Raw genomic sequence first — 24149 nt, forward strand, 5'->3', positions numbered from 1 at the left:
GGATGCTTCACACTTCCGTTATAGTTAAAACTCACTGAAATTTTGAGCATAGGCTACCTGTGAAGACTTAAAAAAACCCCACATGATTAAAGTTCATTCCTCCACCCTCCCCGACCTCCCATTCTTCATAATTGAAAGTTACCTCTTCAGCAGGATCTGACAAACGATGTTCTACTACAGAAAATTCTATGTAAAACTGCCCACTTTTAAAACAATTGCCATTTCCTGTTGTTCTCAATGGGACTGAGGACATAACTTGCCCACAGTTAGACACCTTTCTGAAATGGCCACAGAATGCTCATGAGGATGGCTGCTGGCTTCACTCTCACTGGGAACAATGGTAGGCAGTGGCCATTTTGAAAGAGGACACCTTTCATTGTAACAGTACAATGAGAGTAAGAACAAAAAAGAGAAAATCCAATGCATCTTTAAAAGTTAGCTTAAATCTAATCTGAGACCACAAATACTAACATGCTTTAATTATATTGTTATTGCATGGTGTCACTACTTGACAAAGTTAAGGTTGTTTGGGTACCTTAACTGTGTATTTCCACACCTCAACATTTTCAGATTTCATTTAAAATAAACCTGATCTCTGAATTGCCTCAGTTTTATAATGATTGGGTGTTGGGATAATTACAAAATCCCTGCATGACAGGGTGTGCATCCCACACCATCCCTGATGCAGGCCCTCATTAACCCTAAGGCCAATTAGGTTACCTGGCGTCACAAGCGAGAGGGAGGTCCAGGGTTAATTTAAGAGTCAAGCCCAGCTGGAGAAGGGCTGGAACAAGACTATAAAGCCAGGTGGCTGAAAGCAGAAGGGGGCTGCAGGGGAAAGGGCTCCAGTCACTCCCTGGGATGAGCAAGGTCATCAAGGTCAAGAAGAAAGTCCAGGGGGAGAGTAAACCCTGAGATCCTGTCCTGGCGTAAGGAGTCTAGCAAGAGGCTAGGAGCGGGTGAAGTAGCCACGGGAAGTAGACCACACTCCTGTGGTAAACCCAGAACCAGGCAAGGGAAGTGAGACAAGATGGGTAGGAAGGAACCCAGGGAAACACCAACAGGGACGGGGATTGAGCAGACCTGGATTGTTGTGTACAGGGTCCCTGGGCGAGAACCCAATGTAGTAGGTGGGCCCAATTCCCATGTTAGCCACTGGTATAGTGGCAAAGTGCCCCAAGCAGGGGCTGAACACATCCAGAAAAGGCATTGGACAGTGGTCCTGTTGGACTTTGTAACCCTGGAAGGGGTGGACTGAATGGGGACCTGGCTGGAGGGCCATCATGTCTGCTGACCTCTCCACAAGGAATAAAAAGAAAGGGTCACCACTTCACCAGGTAGTGTCTGTGTATAACATTTGCTTTTTCACTGGAGGTTTACTTACTTCCTATTTTCCATCCAATCTCCCAGCTCCAGTTCCAGAGTGCCCTGAGGGTGCCGACTATGCAGGACTGGCATCAGTCCACCCAGTGTATGGAAGTGCCCACACAAATAGGCTGTGGCAGAGCTAGTCAAAAACAATATGATTATTATTTTACTGGGAAGAAAATGCCACCTCAGAATAGCTGATTGTTAAAGTGGGGTAATGCTGGAAATATGCAGAAAGAGAAGAGAGATCTTACCTCATTACCATTCGTACTCCTGGAGATGGGGAGATGATTGTTGAAGTGGGGTAATGGCCAAACCAGATGGTTTGGTTGCTATGATGACTTTCTGTGGCCAAGGAAGATAGCTGTTCCATTTGACTCTGAAATAGCGGACAAATTGAAAAGGCGTTTCATTAGCATTCAAGCTATTTGGATCCAAGAATCAAACAACACATACCAGAAATCACCTTTAAACTATAAAGAGTACTTTTTTTAATTCCTACAGAAGCATGCACATAAATGGAACTTTCAGAACTTCTGTCAATATCCCCCAATTCAAACAAAATAAAATGATCAGACATTGGAAAAAATAAAGTTACATAGCACTCAAAGTACTCCTTTCACTTAAGCAGTGGCAAAAGCAGCATAAAGATCTGCATTTGATTTGTTTTTCCCCAAGGAGGTTTTTGCCCATTTTTGCTTCAGCGTAAAGAAGGCATGCAAGTTAAGAGAGGTGACAGAAGTCCAGAGGAATGTGCTAAAATGTTGAGAATCCTTCCTGGAGAGACAACCAAAAAGCAGTGAAGGGAAACTACACTTTCACCACTAGAACCCTCACTTGTGGAGTCCCATAAGGATCAATTCTCTCTCCAGTCCTTTTCAACATCTGCACGCAGCCATTAAGTGAACAGACCCTAGTGTCAGCAGTATGTAGATGACATACAGCTCTGCCTATTCTCTACACACAACCATATTGCTACTGCCAAGATGGCCCATAATATAAATGGGATCAGCTCATGGATGAAGAGCAGCTGGCTGAATCTAAGAAAGGCAGAAGTGATGCTAATGGGTAAAGGAAAGCATTTTGGAGAGTTTGCAGCTGCAGTGCTGCTTCTGTTGGTTGAAAGTACACACTCGCAACTGGCCAATTCACTCCACAGTTTAGGACTACACTTGATTCCTCACGGATGCTAAAGCTCTCACACAGCAGCATCCACAAGTAATGCCTTCTATCATCTCCAATTGGCTAGGAGACTCTGATCCATCCCAACAAATGGAGAGCTGGCTTTATTTATTCATATCTTTGACACCTCTCAGCTATACTACCACAATATGATATACCTAGGCACAAAACTTTCAATATTTAGGAAACTCCAACTAGTACAGAATGCTGCAGCGCATCTCCTTAGCAACACAGGCTACCATAATCACATCAAACCCATTCTCCACTCCATACACTAGCTTCCAATAGAATCTTGAATCAAATTAAAGGTCTTGTTCCTTATCTTCAAAGTTCTCCATAGTTTGGGCCCAGGATATCGAAAAGTTTGCCTAAAGCTCCAGGATGAAAACAGTGGTTGACAATTATACTCCTCTGGCACAGTTGAACTCTCTTCAGCAAAAGTAAAGCTTTTCTGTGTGGGGAAGTGTCTTGGGAATAGGTCTGAAAGTGTGGAATGAACTTCTCCAGAAACTAAGGACCATCACTAACCTCATCACTCACCCCTCCAAGATAAATACATCGCAACACATATTTATTAAAAAACCACCCAAGTCTCTATTTGGGGAGAGAACAAAGACATGACAGCTGTTAGTCACATCGCTTAACGCAGTACTGGAAAGTGCTCAAATACAATGGTGATGTGTGTGGTATAAGAACCGACACAAAATAAAATAGAAGCTTTGGGTTTTGTTTTGTTTTTTAAATCTGCTTATTTTTTACCTTAGAAGTTTGAAGTCTGGTCATCTTTGGTACTGCCAGGGACCTACTGTAGGGATGAAAGGGCTCAGAGAATGTGCATTGTCAGCTCTAACACCTTAATTGAAGGGGCATAGGTGCTGAATCTTTAACAAAGACATTCTTTCTCCAAAATGTTTGACATTAGAGTTAAAATATTAAACAAAAAGTTTTAAATAGTGACTAAAATTCCTTTCCCTCAGTTGTTCAGCTTTCAACCTCTTGACTCTTGTGATAAAATTTCACAAGTTCCCCAATTATCAGAGTTCAGAGAGACTTCCAGGATTGATAACACCTCAATTTCTAACATAAAAAGGTTAGAGAAAACAAAACAGGGCACAAGTTTTCCCCCTTTGCAAGTGCCCTTTAACGGAGTCCAGGAGGACAGCCAACATATTTTTCTGCCTTCTCACCTGAAGGTAAATGTTGCAACATATAAGCAGAGAGGGGAGAATCTGAGTTATAATCATACAAAAATGGGATGAATTCTGGATGTCAAACTATGTTAGCATAACAATGCTTTAGTAGCTACAACTAATATTTCATTTGCCTTGAAGGATTTGTGTATTTTCTGCACCCATGTTAAAAACCCCAGGTGTACAATCAAGTCACTGATAAAATCATAGATACATAGTGACAGATGTCCACTGATCCTGAACTACCTATTTTTTCTCCATCCAACAGTTTTGTGCAAATGTTTGCAAATGACACTCTTCTTACTCCCATTTGCTTGCTCCTAAGTAAAAGCATGCTTGATTCACAGCAGTCAAGGACAAGAGATCAGACTCAGAAATAAACAGTCTCATCTTGAATTCTGCCTGCAAAGCTAGTGCATCCAGCATTAATTAGAACAAACAATAAGAACAATAATACTGTATTTTTGCACTGCTATAGCACCTTTCCTACAATTATCTCCAAGTGCTTTACAAACATTAACTTACTTAGGGTTTGTCTATACATGGAGTTATTCCAGAATAACTGAATAGTGTGTCCACTATTCTTGAATAGCTTTTTGGCTTTAAATTTAGATCCTAAATTATTCCAGAATAACTGGCATGTGTACATGAACCCTTAGCCTCAACACTCATTTGGGGGTGTAAAAGTTAGGGAACATTTTACTCATCACTCAACGCAGTCATCTCAGGGGCAGAAGAGGACATCTGTTTAACAGAACATAGCAACACTAAACAATATTTTAGGAGAATAAATGAAAAAGAATACCATATCGATCAGAAACTAGAGAGGGAATTTAGTGAACCAAAATGCAACTATTTGAACTGGAATTTGACCTAAACATCAGGATTAATATTCCTACTCTTTCAAATATTGCCATAGCATCTTTAATGATCACAAGAAACAGGACCTCAGTTTTACATCTTATTCAAATGGTCCAAATATCTATACCTAGGATACAGACCAGCTTTCACATAAGCTTCATGGACTGCAGTACCACATATTCTCAACATAATTGATGATGCTCATGCGCAAATAAGAACATAAACAAAAAAGAAACAAACACACAAGGAACATGTTTAACAAATCAAAAAGGACAGAATCGGGAAGGAAAGCATTTTTATTTTAAAGCTTCTAAGGAGGTGATACCAACATTGATGTGTAACAAAAACAAAAAACATAGGAAGTTCTTGACAGTGTCCTTTAAAAAAAAAAAAAAAAAAAAAAAAAAAGGCCTCTCAATCTTCGTTTTGGTATCAGAACGATACCAAATTATTTCTTGCAAAAGAGAGAGAGGGAAAAACATTTTCTCCTACTTTTAGAGTATGGTGTAAGAAACATTAATTTTCTTAAGGAAAAGAAAAAACAATATTAACATACAAAGACTATCTTTTAGACGAATGGTAGAGTTTGAAGTGTTGTTGTAGCTGTGTTTGACCCAGTACATAACAGAGAAAAGTAGGTGAGGTAATATCTTTTATAGGACCCACTTCTGTTGATGAAAGACACAAGTTTTCAAGGTACACAGAGGAAGAGCTCCATGAAGCCCAAAAACTTGGCTTGTCTCTTTCATCAACAGAAATGGTTCCTATAAAAGATATTATCTCATCCATTTTGTCTTTCTCATCAGTTTGAGACATTTCTCTCTTTAAAAAACAACAAACAAATACCAAACCATATATTATTTAAGCTCAGTACCAATGTGGACACAAGAACAAATGGATATAAACTGGCCACTAGGAAGTTTAGACTTGAAATTAGACGAAGGTTTCTAACCATCAGAGGAGTGAAGTTTTGGAATACCCTTCCAAGGGAAGCAGTGGGGGCAAAAGATCTATCTGGCTTTAAGATTAAACTCGATAAGTTTATGGAGGAGATGGTATGATGGGACAACATGGTTTTGGTAATTAAATATTCATGGTAAATAGGCCTAATGGCCTGTGATGGGATGGGATCTCAGTTACCCAGGAAAGAATTTTCTGTAGTATCTGGCTGGTGAATCTTGCCCATATGCTCAGGGTTTAGCTGATCGCCATATTTGGGGTCAGGAAGGAATTTTCCTCCAGGGCAGATTGGAAGGGGCCCTGGAGGTTTTTTGCCTTCCTCTGTAGCATGGGCACGGGTCACTTGCTGGAGGATTCTCTGCACCTTGAAGTCTTTAAACCATGATTTGAGGACTTCAATAGCTCAGACATAGGTGAGAGATTTTTCGCAGGAGTGGTGGGTGAAATTCTGTGGCCTGCATTGTGCAGGAGGTCAGACTAGATGATCATAATGGTCCCTTCTGACCTAAATATCTATGAATCTATTACAAGAAGTACCAGCAGCTTGTGAACTGGAATGCAAATTCTTCTACAGTACCATGTTTAATATCCCAAAGAAATTGTATGGTCTCTTGGGGCCTGGGCTGAGGGTGGCATCCACACAGATGAATGAATAGTTTCCAAAAGGCGTCCTGTGCACATAATGGAAAGAGCCATCCTTATGCCAGGCAGAGTATCTCCTGGCAAAACAAGATGGAAATATTGCAGTCAGAAAAGTTTAGAGCAGTGGCAAAAGAGAAAGGATATAGAACAAATGTAAGATTTCCCATTTACCTCAACAGGAAGACGGAATTTAAGTCCACTCTAAAAATCTAACAGCATTGGAAGGTCTGTACTTCAAAGAGGACAAACATTCTGACCCACGTACCACATACTGGAGTTAAAACCAGGTTAGCACTCAAATGGTTAAAACAGGGGTCAGAGTAAGTAAGTTTTCCCTGTGCAAAATGGTGCTCTTTACAAATAAAGGACATGGACAAATGCAGGACAACACCAGGCAGCTCAGCTGAATGACAGGGTAGCAGAGCCACTCGCAACCCTAATTAAAGGAGACCTGCAGAGGATACAAGCTGGGTTTGTATCCTGTGTTTATTTTTGTTATACAGAGAAGGAAAGAATTTTTTTTGGGGGGGGGGGGGGGGGATGAAATTGTGCTTACTTCCTTAGAAATACCAGGAATGTCAAGTCTTGTCTTCCCTATGTTACTGGAGTTCTTTCCTAGATCATTCTAATATGGACTATAAAAAAATTTAAGCCATTGCCTAAAAGGATTGGGTATTGGATTGTTAAGTTTCAGAGTAACAGCCGTGTTAGTCTGTATGCTCAAATAAATTTGTTAGTCTCTAAGGTGCCACAAGTACTCCTTTTCTTTTTTGGATTGTTAAGTGTTTTCCAAAACAAAACAAAAACAAAACAGAACACCACACAAAAACTTTTAAACAATTAATAAAAATAACTTCCCCTCTCACTCAAGTTTAACTTTCCTGGTTGCTGTGCTACCATAATCCCACCAGTTCTCCAGTCACCCACAGAGTCACAGGAAAAACAAGACTTGAATTTCTTATGTAAAATACAAGCAAATTTTTTAAAAAAAATTTCAGACCTTATGGGAAGCTTTCCTTTTCACATTACTTAATACAAGTGTTGGAATTAATTTATTTTAAAAAGAGGTTTTTAAAAATAGGGAGAGATGGAAATAAATTTTCCTGTTCAAGGCATTATACTAATTTGTCATAAAGAAATGAGGTACAGAATAAATGTTTCTTCCTGGTATACAGGTGTCCTTAACACTAGACATTGCTGAGTTCTAAATAAAGATCGATGAAAGTGTCATCTTCTTGAAAGATTTTAGTGCTTTGCTCCATTAGGACAAGAAGTCAATCTTCCAGCCAATGGCATTTATTAAGATGCTCAAATGAAAGTTGATAAATTCTATATGACATCTAAATTATAATTGTGCAAAATTCTACAATTAGCTGAGTTTTTTGTTTTTAATTCTGGCATTTTCTAAGTCCCATGGTAGGTACAGGGTAAAGTGTCCATCAATTTAAATAAGGAATATAATTTGTTCTGTTCAATTAATGCATCCAGAAAACGGAATTTGTAACCTCCACCAATTAAAGTAATTGTAAAAGGCCAGAAAGCTAGGGCTGAAGACAAGAAAAAAACAATACCTTAAAAATAAGTTTACTGAGCATGTATCAGCACTGCAATTGGAATGATCATCTTCTAATACAACATAAGACTATTTTACCAAACTTATTGTTAAGGACTGCCTTAACACAGCACCTCATGAATTGCAATAAGAAAAATCTGGGAGTTTGATATCGCCACCCTAAGAAGGCTCTGTTTTTACTCTCACTTAAAGTATGGTGAACAGATTTGAGTTTTACCCTCACTATGTTCATGAGGCAGAGAAATAATAGGCACTGCCATTCTTGAGTTTAAAAAAAAAAATCACATCATTTTGCTAAATCTTTGCATTCTAAGTACAATTGCTGCCTTTTACAATTTTAATACTGAACACTTAACAGAAGCATGTAATGTTGAGAAAAAACATATTCCCCCACCTCTCCCCTATTTTTGTTTTTAACATCCTGCAAGCCATAGTACTATAAGGTGTGCAACAAAAACAATGTTTTTTTGGAAGTGTACAGAGGCAGGGGATTCATCTTCCTTTGACCCAGACAAAAGACCTATTGTTCTGAATCATTGCCTAGTCCTGTTTAAATAGGAAAATGCCTCCATAATTCTTCATTCTACTCTCCCATCTCCTTCTCCCTCATTCCCCACCCCTTAAGCCTAATATTATTTAATTTGGACACCCAATGAATGAGCCTCATCCTCCAATATACCAGCATGCCTTGTACTGATGCTTAACAGTGTTTAAGGATTTCAGTGCAGTTTTTCAGTGCAATACAGGAGGAACCAGGAGTCTCATCTTTAGGACCTGCCATAACAGCAAGATAACTAAACATATCTTTGTAAACATAGTTACAAAAATTTACTAAAACAAAAGTAATTTATATTTAAGGATGAAAAACTTTTCCTTCCCTCACTCCACCTCCAACACCGGAGTGTTCAGAAACTGACTATCTGGAATTATAATAGCACCTTTACATAATTTTCTAATGATGGATCCAAAGGAGTTTATAGTGTATGGGCCAAATTAGTCTTGGTGTATAGCAGGTGAGGTCGGAGACATGTATGCTTAAAACATATATGGGAATATCAATCTGCTGTTAAGTGGACTAAATGCAGTTGCTTAATAAGGAATTTACCCAGTGCCAAAATAATTCCATAAAAACAAGTCAGCTCAAAGTTAATGAGCAGAATTCAACATCGTCTCTCCTCCTCTGTGCTTTTCCAATCTCCTTCAGTAAAGATATGTCTGTGACATTGCACTCCATATGATTTTATGAAAATATGCTAATAAGTGTGAATATAATGTAACTGGAATATGCTTCATGCAAAAGGTCTCTTGTAAGGTATCATTACAAAGATTATAATCTACTGACTGTGGTCATCCTCCTTTTATAAATGTATTATTCTTGTATCTGAAACTAGAAGTATGAAATATAACTCTGAGTCCTATTGTAATTATGCAAAGTGTGGGCCATTAATGGTGGTTTGGAATCTTGATGGCTCCCATTAACCAGGACAATTAACTATAGATGACTTCTGTTTACTTGCAAGCCTTCCTGAGAGTCAGGCCGGGAAGAATGAAGGCTTGGGGGTCTCACAGGACATGTGACCATATAATCTGGTACTGAAATCCATCTTAAACCTGGTGCTTTTCCATTTAGAAGGTGGGGTGGAGACCCAGAGAGACAAAAGATTCCCGCCTTGTGCCAAAGCTATAAAAGGGGGTAAAACAGAACAAAGGGGGCTGCAGTCATGAGAAATCCCCTACCTACCACCTGAGCTGGAACAAGGACTGTACCAAGTGAAAGGACTGGGCCCAGACTAGAAAGGAATCTAGTCTGTGAATGAAGCTTGTTGGAACATCTCTGAGGCTGAGATTTACCTACATTTACTTTCTTAAATGTATTGGGCTTAGACTTGCATGTTTTGTTTCATTTTGCTTGGTAACTTTGTTCTGTCTTTTATTACTTGGAACCACTTAAATCCTACTTTTTATATTTAATAAAATCACTTTTTGCTTATTAATTAACTCAGAGTAAGTAAGTAATTCCTGGGAGAGCAAACAGCTGTGCATCTCTCTCTATCAGTGTTCTAGAAGGTGGGCAATTTATGAGTTTACTCTGTATAAGCTTTATACAGAGTAAAATGGATTTATTTGGGGTTTGGATCCCATTGGGAACTGGGTATCTAGGTGCTAGAGACAGGAACACTTCTTAAGCTGTTTTCAGTTAAGTCTGCAGCTTTTCAGGGATGTGGTCCAGACCTGGGTCTGTGTTTGCAGCAGGCTAGCGTGTCTGACTCAACAAGTCAGGGTTCTGAAGTCCCAAGCTGACAGGGAAAACGGTCTCAGAAGTAGTCTCAGCACATCAGGTGGCAGTCCCAGGGGGTTTCTGTGACCCAACCCGTCACAATGTCTTTACAGCAGAGGTAGCCTGCATGTTCTGTTCCCAGTTCTGAGCAGCTGGCTTACCCCAGAGGTAAGGAGCAAGACTGCAAAGCCATACCAAAGCTACCAGGTCTCAATGGTGCTGTATCCTCTGTGTGTTTCACTAAGATTTATGAGGACATAGCCCATGTTTTTGTGCTACAGTAAGCTCAGCTGCTCTGATTCTTTCCCACTGAACTGTGGGAACACTCATCTGTCCTTCTGGCACATGGGAGGAATTGTGGGAAGGCCCTGGAGGACTATCTACACTCTAGTGATTTAGCCTGTGCTCTCACTGCAATGAAGGTGGGTTCCCAGCCCAAGTGAAATTAGAACCCGTGTTCTAACCTACATCCTCCAGCTGTTTCAGCTAGCCCAGTTGAAAGCATCACTAAATTCAGATGAGAGATTGGTGAGAGAGGAAGGACCTGGAGGCAACAGCCAGATAAGACCTCAGGCTAATTTTAGGAACAATGAAGACCCTACCTAGGAGGCTGACAGAATCAGAGTTTAAGCACTTATGTATCTTTCACACCTCTAGCCTACGAATGCATTGTTGTCGTCCTACTTACTAACAAAGAATGATTTTCTTCTGACTTTCATCAGTTGCTATTTATAGGGTGTACATTTCCTGAACCATCCCACTGAAAGTTTTATACTTGAATCTCCAATTTATTCCTTAGGGTTCTCTCTTTCTCTCACCTGTGTCTATACTCATTTTCTTAACTCCCTCAGAGCTGATGAACCAGCTCAGGTAGGGTCCCTCCTGTTGTGCAGATGTAAATACTCTTGGGGATGCAGAAGGGAACACTAGAAAATGAAAAGGATGATAAGGGAATCCTTCTAAAATGCCAATGGCACACAGGTTAGTCACTCAAGTGCTCTGGGAGAGAATGATTACATGATGTTCTGAGCACTTCCTAGTTAGGGCAAGAATTGTTACAGGCATTGCTACAGGCACAGCTACAAAACATACAGGAGGGAGATATTAAAAGGGTGGGCAAAAGATACTCTGGCTTTCTGTAGCAGCCCATTCAAATGTTAGTGGCTAATAGGGGCAGACTGGAAGACTAAAACCAAACAGAGCCCTATGCTGGTAAAAAATCAATTGGTCATGATGTGTATTTGGCAGAGGTGAGCTAAAACCAGACTATTCCCTGTCCACAACACAATTCACTTTACTCTTGAATGTATGGACTCAGTGAGGTATTTAAAAAAAAAAAAAGAGTACCTGTAGTAATTTTGGATGCTGTCCAAGTGTGGAATGTTGAAAGAATCTGTAGTGAAAGAGAAAGAAAAGAGACTATTCAAATGAAGCCAACTATTACTCTGAGTCTTCTATTGCTCACTGTTGGACAGCAGTCTCAGCAGGCTTTGGCAGATTGTACTGACTGTAACTTATCTCTATTCTCATTGAAATTCATGAAGTATTGTTCCTTGCCATGTGAAATCATCTGGATCCAGTAGCCTCCTTTAGCTCTTTGTATATATGCATCTGGAGATACAGATCATACCTTTGACAAGCTCAAACCACCAGTCTGGGTGATAGACTAGCATGCTAGCATTTCACCTCTGGAGACTGGTTAGGTCACCAGCAAATTTCCCTCTAAAGGCTTGTCTATACAAACACTTAGTTTATGACAATCTGGTGTGTAAATCTGTTCAGCACTAGTCTGCCATGCGCTAAGTGTCTGTGTGGAACTTGCTGCCACACACTAATAGTTTCCCAATGTGCTTTAATCTGTTCCCTTTACAAAGCGCGGTAGGTCAACGCACATTAGGTGCATGGCAAAACACACAAGCATGCATGGCAAGCACACAAAGTCATGGCAACAAGGTCCAAATGGACACTTAGTCTGCAACAGGCTAGATTTATACCCCAGTTTGCTGCAAACAACTCCTAAGCTACATGCATGCCCAGCTGCAGTGCCTGCCACAGAAAGAAGCTTTCTACGCTGAGGCATCTCCCTCTTTGCCAGTGGGAACTCTAAATGCACTGGCAGTCATATAGCCATATAAGTTGGAAGACAGCCACAAATATAGCTACCTTGATGCCATATGGATACTGCTACAGGAGAAAGATGAAACTGAGCAGTTACTTCTATATGAAGTAACTGCTCCTGGAGCAGCTTCACACAGTGGAGCACCACTTTTGAGCTTGGCCAACTATCACCAACTTGCGGGACAAGACAGTAATGCAGAACTAGGATGACCTGCAGTGGTGGCAGAAGTTCAGGATACAGAAGACTACTTTCTTAGAGATTTGTGTAGAGCTCACCGCAGAGCAGCAATGGTGGAACACCAACATCAGAGTTCTCATCAGCACAGAGAAATGCATGTCTAATAGCATCTAGTGGCCCACCACCCCCAATTGCTACTGGTCAGTAGCTAACCAGTTTGGTATTGGTAGATCAATTTTCAGAATTGCTGTCATGTAGGTTTGTGCTGCTATTAAGAGGGTGTGCATGACCCACATCAATGCACAGAGGCAATGCACACAAGGTTGATGGATTTGCATGACTGGGGCTATGAGTTGTACAGCAGCCACTAATGTGGGATGGTCTGAAAAGGTCTATAATCTTTAGAACTCATTTCCACTTTATGCAATGAAAAAAATGGGACTTTTGCTCCAAAGACCATTATGGACATTAACAGTGTTGTGATCTCCTGTCATTCTGGGAGACACAGCTTACTGAAGTTATGAAGCCTTTTGCTGGACACCTGAATAAGAGAAAGGAACTCCTGAGCAGCTGCAGAACAACAACAGAGTGCACATTTGGAAGAATGAAGGTAAGGTGTTGGTGTCGTATGACAAGGCTGGATCCTTTTGAGAAATATCTGCTTCATGTTATAGTTGCTTGCTGTGTTTTGAACAACATCTACGAGAGCAAGGGAAAGTGCCTCATCAAGTCAGGAGTGAAGAGACTTGTAGAATTTTATCATCATCCAGTGATGGTGCCTCTGCAAAATGCCCCAATTGGTCAAAGAGGAATTGTACTCCTACTTTGAGATCAGGATGTAGCAGAGGAAAATGTAATGTAACCAAAGAAATTAATATTCTTTGTGTGATGATATTATTTAGGAATGGAGGTTATTAAGCGGGAGTTCTACCTCAATGAAATTTTCAGCAGAGTTGTAAATAAAAAGCCTTTATTGATTTAAACAAACACAGAACAAAGTTAAAACCATTGGAAATAGGGCACACATGCTCCAAGTGCTGAGTTCACACATCTTTATGCAGATAGAGTCACAAAAATGTATAGGTGGGTTTGTAGCTGTTTTCCTTCTCTTGAGCGATGGAATAGCATGGGAAGGGACTGTCCCTTCTAACCGGAGCCTTGAAAAGGTGTTCCCAATATTCTGTATTCTCAACAGACTGCAGGCTACGGCTAGGCTGGAATATTAGGCATGAGTCAAGCAACACATTGTTTTCCAGTAGATTCGTCTGCTTCTGTGATCATGTCCAACATCTTTTCCTTGACGGTCCCTTTCTCGGTATATAATCCCTGTCCTCTTCTCTCTCGTTTTTTTTCTGGAGCATGAAAATTTCCCTCTAATCTTCTGTCTTTTTGGCGCTCTGTTGGAATGCTGTCACTAGGTCAGCAACTGTCTCCTCCCTTGTCCTCTTTCACTTCCCTCAGAGATTTGCCAGGCATTGAACAACTGATAGTGCTCTTTCTGCAAGGGCAATGGCACATTGGGTGCTTAATGCCTGGGTCTCAGGTGCCTGGGTCTCTGGCTCAGGTTGGGCGTATAAAGAGTTCTTGGCTGTCTTGGCGAATCTCCTTCTCGCAGGATTCTAGGATTGGTTTCCATACTGAAATAACTCATTCTGATATGAAGTTATGTCACTTCCTAAGTGGATTAATTAAAGTGGAATAAAAAGCCAGAAAAACTGTAAATATAACTTGTGTGTGTGGGCACAAGGCAGTTTATGCTGAAAAAAAACTAGTTTTACAGAAAAAACCTTTAAGTGTAGACAAATGCTAAGAGCTTCAGGAACAGCTGCATCCCATAAAGAGATGGCTGGTCAACAGTTGATTTTGGGAGGAGAAGGAAAAAAGAGGACAGAGATAAGAAGAGGGAGAATGTGAATGAGGGAAAAGAGAATGAATGGGAAGATGGGAAAATGAGTAAATGAGAGGAAAACAGTGATAAAAGGAGAGAGTAGCGAACATAATGGAATTTAGGAGAGTGGGTAGGAATGGGAGAGATTGAACGAGAACAAGTGAGGAGAGTGAATAAACCAATAAATGTGAACATGGAGGGGGGGAAGAGCAGGTGTTCCTAAGTATTTAATTTGCACTTACACTCATTCCTTACACAGAAAATAAATTAGTCACCAATTAAAATTAATCTGGGTGATCTCAGATTAATCCTTAGCAATGTTCTTGACAACTGAAGAAAAAGCACTGAAAGTTTTCTGAGAGATACATGTCCAGCCCCTCTCAGTGAAGGGAATTCACTATGACAAGGGACCTTCAGGGTGTGAGGACTGTGGAATAATGAGAAGAATGCACCATGCAGTCTCAGTACAGTCCTTTATCAGTGATCAGTATGTTTTTGAATTTCCCTTCACAAAGAATTTCTTGTCAGGAGAGTGATGAGTTGTTGAGACTCCACATTGTAGTTTTCAGGGATATAACCAATACCCTTTCCTAAGAGGAAAGCTACATCAGGTTTCATCTCTAAATTCATTAACTACATAAGACTCCTACCATGTGGAAACAAGGGAATGAGCTAACGTAGAAACTAATGAAATTGTGAGGCTACATAACCAAGTGGATGAGAGGAAAGGCAGAATTCATTCTCTCTCACCGAGCAACGACTCTCATACTGGGAACAGGTAAAGAGACACTCTGGTAACAACCAGACAGAAGATTCACTTCCGTGTAATTTGTTTTACTGGGGTTCAATGTTGTAAAACAGTTTTAGCCTCAGAATAAGAAACGTAAAGGAAACATTTACCAAACAAAAATCCCTGGTGCAATGAACTTTGTAAACTGACCAGAGAGCCTGTCAGTATTTGAAAGTTTAACCTTTTTATTTATTTATTTATATGCTTCCATTTTTGCTGCAGTTAACTTAGCATTGGAAATAATTTGACTGCTAATTTGGGTTTAAGATCAAAAAGAACAAAGTAGTCATAAACTAAATGTTTTACAAGTGGAGGTAGAGAAACTAAGGTAGTTTAGTTTTTTAATTGGTCAAGAAGGTATTATCTGTGAAAACTGCAGAAGTGTTTCAAAAACTCCTTCAGAAATCCCTTCTATGCATCAGGAGCTAGACCTAGCTATGTGATTGTTTATTTAAATGAGTTTCTTTAAAAATGTTACTCAGTTATGAGCCAGTCAGCAGCAAGAAGCAAGGGAAAGCCTTCCTCCTTGTTCTCTAAAGGCCCAATCCTACAATCCCTATAGACAAAAACACTTCTACCGACTTCAACGAATTGGGCCCTCAGTTGGCAAGCATATTTTAGGAGTTCATAACATATATCCGTTTATTAATGAATATTAGCATCTTAAAATGGAAGGTTGCCTAGAACTTCCATTTGACTAGGTTAAGTTTCTTCTTTCCTGGGATTATTTGGCTGCTTCATTAAACTATTAGTTTTTTGGCTCTCTCTTACCATGATTCCCTTTGATGTCTATCCACTTGGTTTTCTCCATGACTCTTGATCTCTTCAGGATCAACTGGTAAGTTTGCCACTCCACCTCAATCTGCTCAGAGCCCAGTTTATCTTTTGTTTTGGCATCTGTCAAATCACCTGTAAGGGCACAAGGCCAAGACTGAATTACATGCTTCATTCTTCATAAATCACACAGAAGAGCTATATAGTGCAAGCATTCAGTGCACATGCCTTACGCTCAACACAATGACAGACCTTCTGTGAACACATTCTAATGCCTACTGCCATTTGGTACTAGATTTATTATTGTAAGGTAAAGCCCTCTTAGCAAAGGCAGGCCACCTATAGTGTATCAGTTACATTCAAACTTGTGTTTAACATGTCATGGCAACACTCTTTAATGCCACATCCTTGCCTACAAGCAAGAAATATTTTACAAGAATGCATTACATTTTGAAAATACTAAGGCAGAATCCTCAATTACAAATAATGAAAACATCTTGTCACCAAGTTAACTGTTACATTTCCTGGTATAGAGGATCAGCCATCGCCCATTTTAGTACTGATTAAAATACGAGGTGTGTCTCCTGTCGCCTTTGTTCACATTTTCATTTTACTTTCCCTAGGAGTCTGTATTTTAAACCCTTCTTCCTTTACTTAAATGATGCACATTGTTTAACTATCTCTAAAAATAGATTAAAATGTTTCTGAACTGCTATAATTTATGCAAAAAGCTGTCTGGGAAGCATTTTGCTCAACAAATGAGATATTCATTTACGGTACAAACTCTACTTAGTGACCCTGCTAGCACTTAGATTCTGGAGTCTTTCATACAGCTGTTACTGCAAAGTCTCCTCAGACCATTTAACAAATACTGATCCATATTGATAATTGTGGCAGAACAGTTAAATAAACAGTTTATGTCTCTTTTATTTGTCCTGATATGACATATGGTCAAAAGAACATGAGAAATGCAAATAAGTAAAAATGAGTTCTCACAATTACAAAAAAGTTATATAACTGAACCAAGGTTATTCTTTTTACCCTCAGAATACAGACATAGTAAGCTCCACCACCAAATCTGATGCTTGTTTTTTAGCCTGTGTATGAATGAGTTGATAGGATCTGTACTGAGACCTAGGACTGATGTGCATTGGCAGAACTGTAAGGAAAACTTCAGAATGTACCCAATATGTGCACCACCTAGTTACAGTCAGTGATGATGAGCACTAAAAATTCACTATTAACCTTCTGCTTGCACCTGTAGAATAAATTAAAAAAATGCTAATTCTGCTGGGCATAGGAAAGTATCTTTTTGTGGTCTAACAACTGTTTTTTCACCTGCAATTTGATTTTCATTACTTAAGATGCCTTAAGCTTGGACATTTTACTTTGAGAAGCTAGACATTTTACTAACCTGAATGTATTACCAAGGAAGGGGCAATAGGTAGAGAAATATAATTTCTGAATTGCTTACCTGTCACTAGAACAAGCACTGGTTGAATTATATCAATTGTTTCAGAACAGAACTTTTCGAAGTCAGAAACTCGTTTGGGATCCCGAAACCTACTGATGTGAATGTCTGATACCTACAGAAAGAATATATTGGATAAAGGTATTGTATCACAGACGGAGAGACCAAAAAATATATTTAGGGAGAGATCATTGCCAGAAACAACTCTAAATGTTTTGCAAAGCAAGAGCCATCTAAACAGGACTTGAGAATAAATTAGTAGTTTCATACCAGGACCCAAATAATTTTCCAGCAGCTTTACTCAAAGATTTCTAAAAATCACCCATGCAGAGATCAAGTGACAAGTCTTATCTCAAGAATGACAAAGACGGTTATTAAAACAACTAAACAGAAAGTGTACTGGATCAATTAGAAATGCCTTCATCAATGTGAGGGCTACCCAAAAGGGATTACTAGACCTTTTATATATTTTGAAGGCAGCTTTTCTTTTGAACCAAGACATTCAAATAATTCCACATTTGAAAATTATTAGGTTAGATAGGACTGACAAAAGACCAGACAGAACAAATTTGTTTGAATTATGGTTTACTTTTGTAAGCAGAGTCAGGATGAGCTCTACCCTGACATCTGTGGTGAATTGTGGCGGGTTGTGGAAAAGAACTTTGGGGGCTGATCTCATTTGCATAGGCACACCCACCCCACCTAGATGGTCACGTTGGCTGCTGTGGGATCCCCAGTTTCTCTGTTATTAAGGCAGGAAGAATAAAGTGTTATTATCCTGATTATGTGAATCAAGGACAGTGGAACTGTACTTGGCTTTTTGTTATGGTGGAGGGATTCGCCATCAACTAAGTAGCACTCGCCAGGCAAGGAACATGGGTTCCAAAACTCAGTGAAGGGAGATAGGCTGGGGACAGGCATTTGTACATTGTGGTATGGGCCTCTTCTGAGAGCCCTAAATGCCAGCTGCATCGCCTCCTCTCTCTACTGTGTAATAGCAGAGCTAATTTTGATTCCACTAGGAACCTGGTTACAGATTGCTGAGCTAAATTCACTTTGGGCCAATGGTACATCAGCACTGGGGCTCCCCTATTATGAGCTGAAATCACTGAGTACAGTGTTAAGTAGTAGGGGGCCTGAAGATATATTGGTGAGTGGCTTGCAGGACAGCTACTGGAGAGGAGCAGCTGGAAGAGTGGCTTGCAGGATGGCTACTGGGAATGAGCAGCTGGCGGAGCAGCTCAATGGACGACTAGTGGAGAGGAGCAGCTGGAGGTGAAGGCTGCAGCAGAAACCCACGGAAAGGCCGGGCAGCCGTTTACTCTCTCTCTCCACCCCCCCATTTCCACACAGGCCGGGGGGGGGTAAAACTCTCCAGATGAACTTTTGAACTCTGGACTCACCAGAGACGGAGACTTTTGGGTTGCTGGACTCAAGAACCAAACGGAAAGGACACGGCCCAATTTGCTTGGGGTGGGTTTTTGCTCGGGGTGGGTTTTTGCTCATGGTTTGTGTTATGAATCCTGTTGGTGGAGTTTCCCCAACATAATACCACATTGTTTCTCTCGGTTATTAAAATACTTTTGCTACACTCAGACTCTGTGCTTGCGAGAGGGGAAGTATTGCCTCTTAGAGGTGCCCGGGGGGTTGGTATATATTTGTCCCAGGTCACTGGGTGGGGGCTTGAGCCGGTTGTGCATTGTGTTATTGGAATGGAACCCCTAGATACTGAACCTGGCCCTTGTTGATGCCAACTCTGACAGGCAGAAGGGTTACATTTTGTCAGCAAAGACTTTCAATTACATTTCTTTAAGCTAGATATAATGGATTACTACATATTAGTCTTTCAGCTCAGGAGACCTGTGTTCAAATCCTGAATACCTCACAAATGAAAATTAGATTGTCCATTTCACAGCTCTTCATTTGTCCATAAGGCAGGTTAGGACTGAAGTGCGTTGTTTGGAAGATTACACAGTACTTGACAACAATAAACCGGGCTCTAATTTAAGTTATTAGTTCATTTTTATAAGAACCAAACTCACACAAACACTTATAGCTAATCTAAAAAGCAGCTGAGGTGCAAAACAATAAAAAATAGTCATAGGTTCCTCTCTACTTTTCAGCCATTTGAAGGAAGACTGCAATGATAAGAATTCTTATGTCTTGGGACCTGATTCTGCAGTCCTCATACAAGAAAATCTCCCACCAACCTCTATGGGAGCTCTCTCTATATATCAGAACTCGACCTCAAGACAGATAAATGTATATTAAACAAATAATATGTGTTATATTTCATATCTATTTAAAATATTATGAACCTCACTAATTTGTACTAATGATGGGTATGCTGACTGCAAATGAATGAACTAGAGTGTAAAGAGATAGCACAATAAAAAAGTGAAGGTAATGAATACACCATAAGTATACCATATTCATTATTTGACATGTTACATTTGATGCTAAATACTAATAAATATTTTGTGAAAATAATGAGGTCTTAGTAATATGAAACCTCACTACAACAGCTCAATTAGACCTTTGTTGAGAAGTGCTGCAAAACTGTCATCTTTGGTGTGCAAAGTAGTGAAGTTCTACTGAATCTGCAATTTGCTCATTTTTACACCTAAATAAAGTGATAACACTAATGAAAATAAGTTGCAGTTTTCCTTTAAATCAGGGATCCAAAAAAGTCATACTGCAAAATGAGAGTTTAATTCAAAGTTCTCTCTCCATCTAGTCCTGTTGTCATCACATGTGAGATATAACTGATATTAGTAAAATGAAGACTCACTTTTTAGTCACTTATTTGCTGAAAAATTAAAGGTAGGTAATATTTTATTTTTTAAAAATATGCTGATGTAAGATTGACTTTTTGTGTATGTGTTCCTCACATTTATCACACACTGCATTACTGACCTATGGTAAGAAAAAAAAAAAAGTAGTTTTCCCTACTCAATGTATATATCATAATGTCCCCCAGAATGCAAACAAGAACCACTCCCTGCTATCTCCTTGAAAATAATCATGAACATATAACGGGGCCTGGGAGCACTGTGCAGAAAGGAGTGGTTTTTTTACACAGCAGTGACATAACCAGGCACTGGAAGGAATCAGTTTCAGTCCTCCTTAGCTAAAAGAAAGTTGGCTGTAATGTGGAGTATGGAGGTTGTTGAAGTAGGAAGATTTGAAAGTTATGGAGAGCCTCAGGACTCCATGAGAATCACAGAAGATCCCAGGGATGGGAGAAGGAAAAATCTCAACATGTGCCAAAATGACAGCTGAACTGAAGGAGTGACCATGTGGACGAGGGAGGTGATTCCATATATTCAAAATATCTATAACATAAGTGACAGTGTAGACTAGTGCACAACTAATATAGAAATGTCAGACATGTCACAGGAAACATTTACAGAACTGCAGGATAGCAGGAGAAAGCAAAGCAGGAAGTGTTCATGCAGATAAAGGAAGGGCTGTAAAAAAGGCCAGAATACTGATCATGTGGATTTATATCTAGACACTGACCTGGAATTAGCCTTGTGGAATCACCAGGGAGCCAGGAGCATATTTCCCCCAAGATCAGAAGCTATTTTGGATTTAGCCTTTGGAAATTAATCAAAGCGGGTTAATGATAAAGCAGCTGTTAAAGATTTATACATGGCTGATAAGATTGCAGATTTAGTAAAGATATATTTGAAAGTCAGGAATATTTCAATATTATTGAAATTAAAGACAAAACTCTCTCTGCAGAGATAACTTCCGTGTAGGTAACTTGAGTTCACACCTCTTTAATTAGCCTAGATTGAGTGAGAGCAGCCAAGCTGCAAAATAACACTCTCAGAAACAAAGGGCTGGAAGGGACTCAAGAGGTTAGTTCAGAGGTTCCCAAACTATGGGTACCCCAAATGAGGTCACGCCATCAGCAGATGGGATCATGCGTCCAAGAGGCCAGAGTTGCCTGAGAGACAATGCAATCTGCCTCTGAACCTGGCCAGACTTTCTCCACAATCACTATGCCAGGAGGCTACCATTTTTGTCTACAAAACTGTGGCCTCTTCATGGTGTTACCTCACATGTATGGTGTGTGCAAGGTCACACTGTGCAGAGGCCACTATTTTGTAGATCAAAATGGCAACCTCATGGGGTGGTATTTGTGGAGCAGTTCTGGACATGCTGGCTATGCAAACACCAGTTTGGACACTTGCACTGTCCAGCTATGCGAGCAGCCAGATGAGAGACTTCAATACAGAAGCTCCTTATCTGTGGGCAGCAGCCTTATCAACAGAGCATCCTCGCTGCTGGAGCAGGCAGGAGCCTTTGATAGCCTTTTCTGAGATGGGAATCTGCAGTGGCTTGTAAACTTCTTAAGGTGGGGCCTATATCTTCTTTTATGTCACGCTGAGTACCCTGCTGGCACTCGATAAAGAATCACTGTAAGTCACTGTCTCTGTGCTGCCCTAGTATCACCATGCAGGGTCTTCCTAAGTCCTGGCCTCATTTGCTTAAAAGTGAATTCCTCTTGCTCATTTGTGATAAGAGGCACAATGGATTCATTTTTACACAGAGTATCTGCTTAAACCTCTGGCAGTGAGTCTAGTGCAAAGAAACATGTTTGCAAATACGACAAGGCTTTCTTTGAGTATGGCTTCACCAGTGTTTTGGTCAAGAACGAAGAAATGCCAAAGTGCCTGCAATGTCACACAGTGTCATCTAGCAAAAACATGAAACCTAATAAACTTGAGCCACATTACAAAACTCCACACAAGGAGCACATTGGAAAACCAAAGGTCATTTTTCCAGCGATGGAAAGAATTCTTTCACAACAACAATCACAATTCTAGAGAGCCATGTCAGCCTCTGACCAGGCTCTAGGCTTCCTTTGAGGTGAGTTACTACATCACACATGCCTAGAAGCCTCACACAACTGGACTTTGATTTTGCCACCTGCAAATCAATATGGTGAACATGTGTGGGGAAACAGACGCAAACCAAACTCAAAGTCATACCAGTCTCCAACAACACAGTGAAGCAAAGGATTGAGGCAATAGCTGCAGATCAGGAAAACAAACTGGTGGAGCATCTGAAAAAATAGATTTGCTTTTGTTCTTCAAGTTGATGTGAGCACTCAGGGCCATGATGCACATTTCTTGGCTTATGTGAAATGAGAAGGTGCAATTCCCAAAGGCATTCTGTTCTCTCTCCCTCTTCCCAGACATGACACAGCATAAGGGATATTCAATGTGCTACATGCAAGACAAAAATATACCATGTTATCGTCTGATGGGCTTTTGCACAGATGGAGCTCCATCTATGACAGGCCACAAAGCAGGTCTGTGTGCCTTGGCAAAGAAATTTGATCCTTCTGCTGTGTGATTCACAGAGAACACCTAGCATCTAAAGCTCTGAGTCCAGAGTTAGGGGAGTTTTGCACCAGGTCATGTCTATTAGGAACTACATCAAGATTCAGCCTCTTCGCAAGTGTCTGTTTGCAAAACTGTGTGAAGAAATGGGGTCCGATCATGACGTGTTGTTCCACACTGAAGTTCTTGAGAGGACATGCACTGGTATGATTTTTTGAACTAAAAGACAAGCTGCATGCACATGCAATGGTCAGCAAAAAGAGTGAATTCACTGATTTTCTATGTGACCAAAGAAAGATGTGCCTTCTTGCCTATATCACAGACATATTTGGGAAACTGAATGAAATGAATACAAGTCTGCAAGGAAAGAACACCCACATCCTTCAGCTGAGTGATCAAATCAAATTATTGGGTGCGAAATTGGGTGCGAAATTTGGATCAAACCCAAATTATTGGGTGCGAAATTCCTTTCAGTGCAAGCCTGATGCCATGGATTTGCCAGCTTATCTAAATTTCCTGCAATTGATTCTTGCGAGAAACATATGCCCAACTTTCTCTCCCAGAGTTCTGGTTCGCTGTCAAGAATGAATATCCTGCACTCTCAACATACACCTTCAAACTGATGATGCCATTCTCGAGCACATAGTTGTGTGAAGCTGGATTCAGTACACTTGTGTCCATCGAGTCTCGGTACTGATCTACCATTGATGTCATATCAGAGATTAGATGTTCAATTTCTACCACGCCACCGGATTTTGAGAGGCTGTGTCGCAACATGCAAACTCATGTCATATTACAGCATATTAATTAATGTACTTAATATGTAAATTCCTTGGATTCCTCCACAACTATGTTGCTTTGTTCCTGTCTGAAGTAATAGGAAACAGTAAGTCTGAAAGTGGGGTCACACAGGCAAAAAGTTTGGGAACCCCTGAGTTAGCTGTAGAGTGACTACTGAATAGAGTGACTGTGTTAGCAGCTGACAAGTTGTGCTAACCTGAGCTGTAGCGGATACCTCCTGGTAGGCCAATCACCTTGAGTTAAAAGCACCACCAACATTGACTCAAGGTTTTTGATATGTGGATGGGACTTGAGTTGGGCAGCACTTGATTTTAAACTGAGTTAACTCTACAATGATAACAAGCACTGCATTAGTTGAAGAAAAATAACTTAAAATAACTTATCTGGAAAACCCATAGAAGAGGAGTGGGAGGAAGAATAGGAGGACAAAGTTTGGGAACCGTGGTTATGCACAAGGAGCTCCAGTTGAAGTTAGTAAATTACTGAGCATATACAGGGGCAGATTTTTTCCCTAAACCTACCAGAATAAAAGTGAAGTGTCAAAGGTAGCATATAGCTCAAACAAAACAAAAACACATATCAACAATAAATAGGAAGCTATTACCACAGGAACCTATTAATAGATATGAAAGGTGGATGAATCATTACAAAACAGTCAAAGAAAAAATAATTACAAAGAAGAGTATAACTGAGCAGCAGCAACACAGGACATCTCAGC

The 24149-nt window shown here is 40.2% G+C and overlaps 1 protein-coding gene across 5 annotated transcripts in view; it reads right to left on the reverse strand.

The window, feature by feature from the left end:
* The window catches only part of TMEM62 (transmembrane protein 62), a 51353-nt gene that overhangs the window by 26560 nt on the left and 644 nt on the right, over positions 1-24149 (reverse strand). For 3 of the 5 annotated variants that reach the window (XM_048854908.2, XM_048854911.2, XM_075129675.1), the window contains exons 2-7: positions 17277-17388; positions 15800-15937; positions 11402-11447; positions 6139-6280; positions 1623-1747; positions 1385-1507 (exon numbers count right to left, since the gene is read on the reverse strand). In XM_048854908.2, the coding sequence (XP_048710865.1) occupies positions 1385-1507; positions 1623-1747; positions 6139-6280; positions 11402-11447; positions 15800-15937; positions 17277-17388 (686 nt within the window). Of the gene's footprint in view, positions 1-1384; positions 1508-1622; positions 1748-3309; positions 3331-6138; positions 6281-11401; positions 11448-15799; positions 15938-17276; positions 17389-20795; positions 20873-24149 lie in introns of those variants that run through there. The other 2 variants (XM_048854909.2, XM_075129676.1) reach the window with 2 other exon arrangements.

The sequence above is a fragment of the Caretta caretta genome, chromosome 6 (genome assembly GCF_965140235.1).
Source record: "Caretta caretta isolate rCarCar2 chromosome 6, rCarCar1.hap1, whole genome shotgun sequence".
Lineage (NCBI taxonomy): Eukaryota > Metazoa > Chordata > Testudines > Cheloniidae > Caretta > Caretta caretta.